The sequence below is a fragment of the Euphorbia lathyris genome, chromosome 4 (genome assembly GCF_963576675.1).
Source record: "Euphorbia lathyris chromosome 4, ddEupLath1.1, whole genome shotgun sequence".
In the NCBI taxonomy this organism is placed as follows: Eukaryota; Viridiplantae; Streptophyta; class Magnoliopsida; order Malpighiales; family Euphorbiaceae; genus Euphorbia; species Euphorbia lathyris.
In genome coordinates, this window is record NC_088913.1 from 60,191,615 (window position 1) to 60,201,309 (window position 9,695).

Sequence of the window (9,695 nt, forward strand, 5' to 3'; positions counted from 1 at the left end):
AATCTTCCCCTTCTCACCCAGGAGAACCTGATCATACTGACACTCCACATCGTAGAAGGCGAAAGTTGGTCAAGGCCAGTGAGAAGCTAGTCAGTGAACCTCCTGTGCAACTACCAACTCTTCCTGACTTTGTCGTCTCAAAGACAACTAAGGACCCTTCTGCCGTCAAACTCAAGTTTTTCAAACGCCAATCCGATTCCACTACATCGGCGGCTTTAGAAAAACAAGCCTCTGTTTCTTCTCAACAGGAACATGCCGACCCCAATGCTTCTACTGTTCATGCTATTTCCTCAAGCATGGTGCTGACTCCACACACTTCTGCCGTCAACACAGACAGTATTCTCATTACACCTTCCGCAACTCAACTCTCTGCCGATCAATCAACTATCCCTAAAACTCAAGTGCAGATTGAGCATACTATTCCAGTCACTGACCAGGTTACCCCTTTCACTCCACTTCCTTCCGGTCATACTGATGTCCCTGAAGGTTCACAAAGCCATCTGAATACCACTGAGTCCGGCAAAAAGATCATTGACTCAGTGCAAGCATTAATCAGAGACCTTCAACATTCCACTTCTCCTGCTGCTGGATCTTCAATTCTTGAGACCACCCAGCTCTCCCAGGTCACTCAGCTTCTCAACGAAGTTAAGGGACTAAAGGATCTTCTGAACGTCGTCTTATCCTTCCAAGCACAGCAAGCTAAGCAGGATTCAATTGCCAAGTTGGCTGAGATCCAGCTGACAACCGTGCAACACCTGAACTCTCTCCATCAACAAGTCTAGAAATTGTCAGCTGTGAACACTGACTATGCCTCTTCATCAGAAATCAAAATGCTCTTTGCTCAGCTTCATACTGAGCAACTTAAGACCAACGAGCAAATGGTGTCGTACAGTCAGTGCTCAGTAGAGCAAATTAGTGAGGCTATAAGGTTGCTTAATTTGAATAAGCAAGAGATGGATACTGACGCAATGAAGCAGAACGAGATGATGACTCTTGCACAACAAACTTTCAATCACATTCGTCATAACAACATTCAACGTCAGTATTACGACACAGCTCTCTTAAAAACCTTCCACCAAATCTTTGCTGGCCTTACTGAAGCTCTTATCTGGCAAGGCAAAGCTCAAACATTCAGTGTAAATATGCTCAGTGCTGCTGATCTCAAAGTACCCGAAAAGGTCTCAGCTGATGGAGTTGCCATCTTTGATGGCGTAAATGAAAGCGCTGAGAAGCTTAAGGAGCTATCCCAAGAACTGACTCGAGCTGTATTAACAGATGCTTTCAGACTCCCTGAAGTTGACAAAACGGGGGAGAAAGAACATGCAGCAAGAGCTCAGCATGAGCGAAGTCAGTCATCGCATCACAAGAAAAAGAAATAGATAGGCTAGCCCAGTTTTAGACTGAGTCACTTGTAGAAATTCTATTTGCCTTATCTATAAAATTTTTTGCTGTGTAATTACTGACTTCTATCTATATATCATATTTGCATCTCTTATTCAAATCCTGAGTTATGATATATGTTATTAAGTACTGAGTCATTATGTATCTTCAATTAAATCAGCTATGTTTAATACTTGTAACATTTATTGACTAAATGATATGCTGATAACATGTTTGACATTGACCTATGTGTTTATAAAACATTCTGATAAGAACTCATTGAACAACAAATTACTCAACGCGCTCTATATGACTAAAACTTCCGCTTAATACTGAGTAAATAGAATATGTTGATATAGCTGACCTATATCTGAAAACTGACCTTAGACTTACTCATTTAAACCTTTAAATGTTCTGAGTAAAACTAAGTCAGTAGCTCAACCCTTACGGGGGAGTTTGCTCAATTATACTAGGTCAACTATTATGGGGGAGCTCATACTGAGTTCCTCGCTGAATAGTTTTGCCAACATCAAAATGGGGGAGTTTGTTGAAACACCTTTCCACATAATTTTGATTTGACAAAATTGTTTAAGTATAATTTAAAATACATATTCTAAACATACTAAGTTTAAATGCTTTGATTTATTCTACTAATGTGTTTGTTCAATGTTGAGTTAAAACTGTTATAAGACATAAGAATCAAAAGGCCCAAGCCCAATACGGAAGTCAAGGCCCAAGTCAAACAACTCAGTACAACTCGGCCCGCGTATGTCAAGACGTTGCCGTTTTGAACAAAACGCAACTCAGCAAAAGGAAGGATCTAGAAGACCTTCAGGAACAACTTCAAGATGAAGCTGCCGAGTAGTCTCGACAAAGCGTACAAGACAGCAGCTGGCAAAGCAAAACTTCCAGACAAAGTATTTCCCCTTTGGGCAAAGTTCAGACGACACAGTATGCTGTCCAGTTGACTTTACCATAAAAGGAGAGACAGTCTGCTGAGCTGATCGAGGACAGAAGATACACAATTCTGATTGGCCGAGAGCTCTGAGCAAGTCAGGATGACAACGACATGTAGCCGTTTCCCTCTAACGGTTATTTCGAAATTCGAAATGACCGATGCCCAGACGTCTCTATAAATAGTGCCATTAGAAGCTTCACTGAACACAGAACTTGATCAAGCCATTACGCTGACCAAATTTCTACAAGTTCTGCAAGCAAAGAAGTAAAGCAAAATCTTACACTACAATTCTTATATCTGTGTAAAAGTCTAGAGTGATTGTTTCAATCGTCTAAAGTGTCTTAGCAAATCTTTGTATAGGACAAAACACTTATCATTTCTAGAGATAGAAAGGAGAGGCTGAGTACTCGGTTTTAGTACTCAGCGAGAGATTAGGATTGAGTAGAGGTATAGAGGAAGGTACTCTTGTCATACTCAGTTGCTGATATTGTAAAGGGTTTGAGGCTCTACCTTTAAAGAGCTCAGTAGAGGATTCGAAATCTCGGAACGTGTTCCGGGGACAGGACGTAGGCTTAGAAGAAGCCGAACCTGGATAAATCTGCTGAGTAACGTATTACTTACCCTTAACTCCTTATATATATTGCTTGCTTCAAACAACCAAAAACTGACCAAGTAAAGAAGGTCAAGTTGAGTTGTGCGCGTTAAACATCTGAGCTCAGGAATAGACTCTAAGTGCTATCTCCTGACTCAAGCTAAGAAACTGACCTAGTCACCAGTTGACTAAGCCAGTATCTTGCTGTTTACTCCGCACCGCTGTTAAAACATTTTTCCTTAGAAAAAGAAGTCTGCCCTAATTGCGAAAAAGTTTAAATAGTTCCTAACCCCCCCTGGAACTATACTTGCAACCTTACAAGGGACCAACAGTTCTAACACAGAACACTCCCCATCAATTTGAACACCCTCTTGACCGGAGACCTCGTCGTCTGCCAAGGGACTAGTCAAAATAATCCTCAGTTCTCCTACACGACACTTGTGTTGTGGGCTATAGGGTTGTGCGCACTTGAAGCACAAGCCCTTTTTGCGGCGCTCATTTAGTTCCGAGATGGATAGATGGTTGGATCCTCTATTGCGATGTGGAGAAGGAAACTGGTTGGTGTTAGTATTGCGATGGTTATCGTGATATTTGATATAACCAGATTTCGGGTCGTGGTCGGATCGGGCAGGCTGGCCCGTATCTTTTGTTTGTTGAGGGCGCCACACATGTGAAGTCACGTGAGACTCTTTAAGGGCTCCACCACTAGTCCCTCCTCTTTCCTTACTATACGATCGGTTCCCCTAGAGGCCACATGAAAGCTTAATATCTCTAGCAAATTCCATGGCATCATCGCAAGTCTGAGGTTTCAAGGTTCTGACCCATGGGCGAATTGGCTCCTTTAACCCACCAATGAAGAAGCCCAGAAACTGATCTTCAGTAGTCTTAGGGATGAAGGCAGTGACCATCTCAAAGGCTTCAATATACTCACTTACCGTACCCACTTGATGTAGAGTAGAAAGCTCCTCATAGGCGTTTTGCACCCGCCGTTCACTGAACCTCTGTTGCATCTTAGCCGTGAGTGTTTCCCAAGAAAGCAAGGGATCATCTCGCATCAGTCGGGAAAACCAGGTAAGAGCGATTCCAGTCATACACATCTGGGCCAAGGTTAACTTCATGGTCGGCTGAGTTTTATGGACCCGGAAATATAATTCAGCTTGGGTTAACCATGAACGAGGATCCTCTACGCCATTGAAAACTGGGATTTTCACCTTTGGCATCGCCATAACAGACCCAGCAAAATGGTTGGGGCGGATATGAGAATCCAGACCCATATTATCTCCTCCCCCTTTGATGTTCGAATCGATAAGTTTATGGTGGGTATTCATCTCAGGACTCTCCTCATTAGACTGAGAAAATTCAGGGGAAGAAGTAGTACCTTCTGTATTGAGTTTCCCTTCCTTCGTCTGGTTTTGTATGGTGAGATCTGCCATTTTTGCATCCATCGCCTGCATCCACTTGCCCAGACTATCCATGGTATTTCGCATACCCGTAAGAGAATCATAAAACTCTACAAACCTCTCTTCATGACTTTCCAGCTTAGTCTGCAGATCGAGCATGGTTTGGAGGCGAGTTTGAGGAGGAGCTTCGTTGGTAACCATCGCAATCTGAAAATTTCCCACAGACGGCGCCAAATAATAGAAATATGCAAAATAGATAGGAAATGAGCTGTGTATTATTATCCCAAAATGACAGATAAAGGAAAGATACAAGGAATTAAGCTAATCCCCATAGGAAGAACATTCTTCCCTCTCTACCCAAAAGCAGAGCCCTGCAAATGCAGAAAGAGAAACACAAAAACAGCCTGCCTCCTACTTTCCTCTACCCATGTATATAACCGTATTCCCTTTACAAATTTGCCAGCTCATAACTAACTCTTCTCAAAAATACCCCTGTGCATAACTAACTTCCCCAATTACTGATTTGCCCCTGTTCCTTTATATTTCTTCCTCACATAGACCTGTAATGTCTTAGGTCCACTATTGATATCTAACACATGCCCATTAGTAGCTGATTCTCTATCAACAATTTACACATAATGAAAAGTCAATGAGAAATTTCTTCTCCACATTTTGCTTAACTTTTTTTTCCTTGAAAAACTCAACAGAAAATGGTAATATTTATAATATTTGACATAATAGCAACAATATGCTAAAATATTATGAAATATTCTTTATATAATGGTTTGTTATTTAAAAAAACTATAGATAGAAAACAGATTATGAGGAGGAACATAACAATATTGATCAAAGTAAACATTGAAGTCCTAAAATCTAAAGACTAATATAATTACAGAATTAGCCAAAGCATGCATAAAACCAGCAACGAAAACAACTAGTTAGCTTCCACACACACACGTTAAAGATGAAATAAAGTATTGAAAAAGGAGTAGTTTAGCATCCAATTTCATCACTATATTTTTCTTTTCTATTGATGAGTGGTGTAGAGGATGTTGGTGATTCCTTGGATATGGGAATACTGGGTTTTGATGCTTTATTAAACCTAAACCTTCTGAATAAAACATTCCAAGTACTACCTTTTGTCTTCACAAGCTTGTCAATTTCTTCTTTCATGCTCAAGCACTCCTTTTCCAGCTCACTAACTCTGTCTTTCATTTCATCTACTTGTATAATATTCTCATCTTCTGTGCCTCTACCTTCTGTTTGCACCTCATTTCTAGTAAGTGCAAGGTTACCGCTAAGATCTCGTGAATTCTCGAGGTTGTCCGAAACAAAGAACCAACCGGCAATTGAAGTTCGGAGTCTCAGTTGTTCGAAGAACAATACTTGAACAATCACTCTAAGTGGTAGCCTTTCGTTCTGTGCTGCGTGTGTGCTTGCTTCCAATGACAACTTCTGGCAATTCATAAGCCTGCAAAGTTGTTCCCTTTCTGAATCTGTTAGCCATGGATGAGCCTGAAAAGAATATATCCATCAATGTTTATCCGAGAATACTCGATAATTAACATGAATGATGAATATGCAAACATGTTTTCTTACCTTGAGGTATATATCAATTGCACGATAAATTCCATCATCTAATGCCCTGGCATAATCAGGGACAGCACCAGCAAGTGACTGAAATTTTGTCATTTTCAAGTTAACATCAGGTGCTACCTCTGCCAAGTAATTATCGATAAGATTCGCTACCATTGTCGTTGGGGTTAGTGAATTGGAACTTTCAGTGATTTGCCCTTCATTTACAATCTGATTTGATGCGGGATTATCATGATATTGTAGAAAGAAATAATCAAGAATCCGCTGAACACAATCAATATCATATAGGTTCTCCACAGTGTACCCTATGTTAGGAATCAGAATATCTTCAAGAGCTGATTGATCCAACTGAGCACCGATCTGTTTCTCTAAACTCTCTCGACACGATGGACTAACTTCCATTATCATTGCTGTACGCAGTAGCCTAAGCAAAAAATTGCTCGGTATGACACCCTTTTGGTCCGGTAACAGTTCCACCACTTCTTCCAGGAGATTCCTTTGATACACATCAACTGGATTAGAAATACTCGGTCCTGGTTCGCAATGTTTCCCATTCTCAAGACTTGATTGTCTACCCAACAAAGGAAGATGTCTGCCTGCATAATACATTAATGCTCCAGCAAGCTTCTCTGGCTTCATTCCATTCGAATGAACTGCCATGATTAGCCTTTTATACATAGGTAGTCTAAGGAATGAAGCATCATCATACCACCAATCCTTACCCACAGGCTGTGGCTTGGCCGATGCGTTTATCCCGTTCCAGAAAGCTGTACCTTTAGAGGTTTGCGTAGGCCAACTGAATAAACTTGGATCTGCACAAGCTTTCATTGCGAGGGAATTTATGCATCTTGAAACAATATGAAGCTCTTCTGCATATGGTAAAACTTCTTCGCAGGTCTCAAGAGCTTTAAGGGAGTCTCTCCAGCTGGTAAAGATTTCGTCGAGGAAATTTTCTGTTTGTGTGATGAGATTTCCCTCTCCATAATCTTCTTTCATCCCAAGATACTCAGCAGCACATCTAAGACTTACAACATTTAGTGCAGAGAGTTCTATTTTTACTCCATAACAGAATTTGGCTACATATAAGAAAGTCTTAGCTCCACCAGGTATATCATCAAGTTGTAGAACACATTTTTTCGCGTCATTGTTGCAATGTTCTCCAATAAGATCTTCAAGAACTCTACTTCTTGAAAGCAACGGAAACTGGAGATGCAAGAAGAATAAAAGAGATGGCAAGACTTCTCACAGTTAACCTCTATTTCATAATACACTATACGTTTAAAGCAAACATAAGAGAGCTAATCCAACAAGAACAGCAAAAGCTATCAAGGTTAGAGCACATCAATGTACATCAGAAAAGGGAGGGGAATGTTTGTGATCCATCAATACTACTTGAAATGGTTGAATAAGTAAATACGAGCAACTTTTGCAGATAGTTCATCTCCGAATTCGTTGCTCCAAACTTTACATGGACATTTTGGGATCATATCATAAGTTGTAGCCTGTAGGGCTGTTATTTATTACACTTCATATTTTCTTTCTAATTGGTTGTAGAACAAACAAATATTAGTTTCATGATAAGAGCAACCTGATTTGGTTAATATCTATGAGCTAAATTCATGTATGGCGGAACCTCTCAGGGAATTGAACCCGTATTTGTATGGCAAAGAATTGTGCTTAAGGTGCATTTCTCAAACCTTACCTCAGAGTGATAGATGATACAAGCCTCAAAAAGCCTTTCAAATATAGTCTCCACATAATGCACTACAATTTTCTATAGTTAAGTAAAGGATGAAGTGATGTTTTGGCTAATATAATACGCACCTTGTGGAGATGGAAGGACATCTCTCCAATTTCAATGACGACATCACTTGGAAGCCCAGTTGTGCAAAACCTAAAAAATAAAGCATGTTGTGTCTTCATTTAAAATGGATCCGGATCAACTCATATTTATTTTAAAACAGAACTTTATATAAGCTCAAACTGAAATGATGCCAAGAGTATAAATGTTATGAATATGAAGGAAAATGGCTCTTGATTGGAACGAATACTGAGACCAGATTCATCACATCACGTAGAATAGGAAAACCTCATAGACATAAGAGAACATGTAAAGTTATACCAATATCAATCTTTTCTCATTAACTATAGTTATTTGTTTGATTATTAATGTTAGACTTCAATCCATGATGATACAAAATGAGGGTTTTTCTTTATTATTACTATGAACATGGGGGTGGGAGGTGTTAGAATATGAAGCTAGGTCCCTAGGACCTCGAAGTTTCCTTTGGAATTCCCCCAAATCCATCTAAGAAATGAGTTGGAACCGTAATTTGTCCTCCACTCCCCGCAGTTTTGGTCGCTGTGACCAATACTATCTCATACTCATTTCTCATATGCTTGTTTAAATTCATCTCTAGTAGCTGTCTTTAACTTATGTCTGCAAAATCTCCTAGGTCTATGTTCATTGTGCTAGCTACCAGGATAAAAATCAGCTTAGCAGCAAATATTGATTAGAGAATTGCAATGTGAATTTCATTGCACCATTCTAAGATGCATAGAGTTAAGAACTGCAGTGCAAACCTCAATGCAGTTGTTAAATTAAATGTGGAAATTAAAGCAGAGAAAAATAGTCTGGCTGCTTAATCAACAAGGCAGTAACAAAAAAAAAAAAAAAACCCACAATTTTTTGTTAGCAATGATAATATCTCAGAGCCCCAGCCAAAAACAACATATGAACTCAATTCCTAATGTGAAATTTCCAAAAACAAAGACAGAAAAGGGTAAAATGAGTAAAAACATGTGATCTTAGTCCATTTTACTGAACACACAAACAATTGTTAAGCATACATTAGGCCAAAAAGAGTCAAGAAACGATTAAAAACATGAATATCATATCAGCAGTAAGTAAGTAGTCATTTCAGCGTATAAAAGTCGTAAAGTGTGAATTCCAATCTGAATAGGGGAAATAAGAAAACGAAGCGATAATGCAATTTCCAACTAAAAAATCAGTATCAGAACATGAATTGAGGAGAAGAAACCAAACCAGGAATTGGCATCAAGGCAAAAGAGTTCGGACTTTGATCCAAGCTTCATGGAAGCCATGATTTTGCTTAAACCTCAGGCTCTATTTTGGTGTGGTTTGGGTGCAAAAAGTGCAGGCTTTAGGTAGCAACGAAACAAAACGCAAGAGAAAAAAAAGAGATTGATGAGAAAAGTTCCATCCGATTCTGAAGGAGGGAAAATCCAGTAAAAGAATGGGTCCCAGCTGTTACTGTTACGCAGCAAAAGGCATTGTTTGTTTGTTTCCATAATCTTTTATTTATTATCTGTTTTTATAACGTTTCTGTTTAGCTGTTCACTTCTATCTATGACTAATGGAATTTACATTAGTGGTTTCATGGGTAAATTATACACATGGCCATTGTACTTTACCCATTTTTATGATACGATAACTGAACTTCAAAATATAGCATAAAAATCATTGAATTTTATACTTTATTGCATTCGAGAAAAAAAAACTTAAAAAATAGTGATTTTTAAAAATAAAAAATATTTCATCGTTCTGAAAAAAACTTTAACTCTTGAATATTTTCATTTTGAGGCCGTTAAAAACTATTTTAAGGAGATAATTAAAACTTAATGGTTACAAATGTAATAAAGTGTAAAGTTTACATTTCTAAGTTCTGTAGCCATAACGTGAAAATTAATAAAGTTCATTGGCCATGAGTATAATTTACCTGTTGCATGTTTTAAACATTTTTCTATT

The 9,695-nt window shown here is 38.9% G+C and overlaps 2 protein-coding genes across 2 annotated transcripts; both read right to left on the minus strand.

The window, feature by feature from the left end:
* Nucleotides 1-3,276: 3,276 nt before the first annotated feature.
* Nucleotides 3,277-4,689, minus strand: LOC136227676 (uncharacterized). The gene has a single exon (XM_066016403.1). It carries the CDS (start codon nucleotides 4,529-4,531, stop codon nucleotides 3,674-3,676), a length of 858 nt encoding a protein of 285 aa, XP_065872475.1. The 5' UTR covers nucleotides 4,532-4,689; the 3' UTR covers nucleotides 3,277-3,673.
* A 432-nt stretch (nucleotides 4,690-5,121) lies between these two features.
* Nucleotides 5,122-9,198, minus strand: LOC136226927 (BTB/POZ domain-containing protein At5g03250-like). Its single transcript, XM_066015615.1, has 4 exons — nucleotides 8,973-9,198; nucleotides 7,751-7,820; nucleotides 5,930-7,129; nucleotides 5,122-5,845 (listed from the first exon to the last, which is right to left on the minus strand). The coding sequence occupies exons 1-4, from the start codon at nucleotides 9,029-9,031 to the stop codon at nucleotides 5,324-5,326; spliced, it is 1,851 nt and encodes a 616-aa protein (XP_065871687.1). The 5' UTR covers nucleotides 9,032-9,198; the 3' UTR covers nucleotides 5,122-5,323.
* Nucleotides 9,199-9,695: the final 497 nt, after the last annotated feature.

Coding starts and splice junctions, on each gene's coding strand:
- LOC136226927 (XM_066015615.1), bottom strand. CDS start 9,031: ATGGCTTCCATGAAGCTTGGATCAAAGTCCGAACTCTTTTGCCTTGAT. Junction 7,821..8,972: donor TGCCTTGATGCCAATTCCTG/GTTTGGTTTCTT, acceptor TTTATTTTTTAG/GTTTTGCACAACTGGGCTTC. Junction 5,846..5,929: donor CAATTGATATATACCTCAAG/GTAAGAAAACAT, acceptor TATTCTTTTCAG/GCTCATCCATGGCTAACAGA.
- LOC136227676 (XM_066016403.1), bottom strand. CDS start 4,531: ATGGTTACCAACGAAGCTCCTCCTCAAACTCGCCTCCAAACCATGCTC.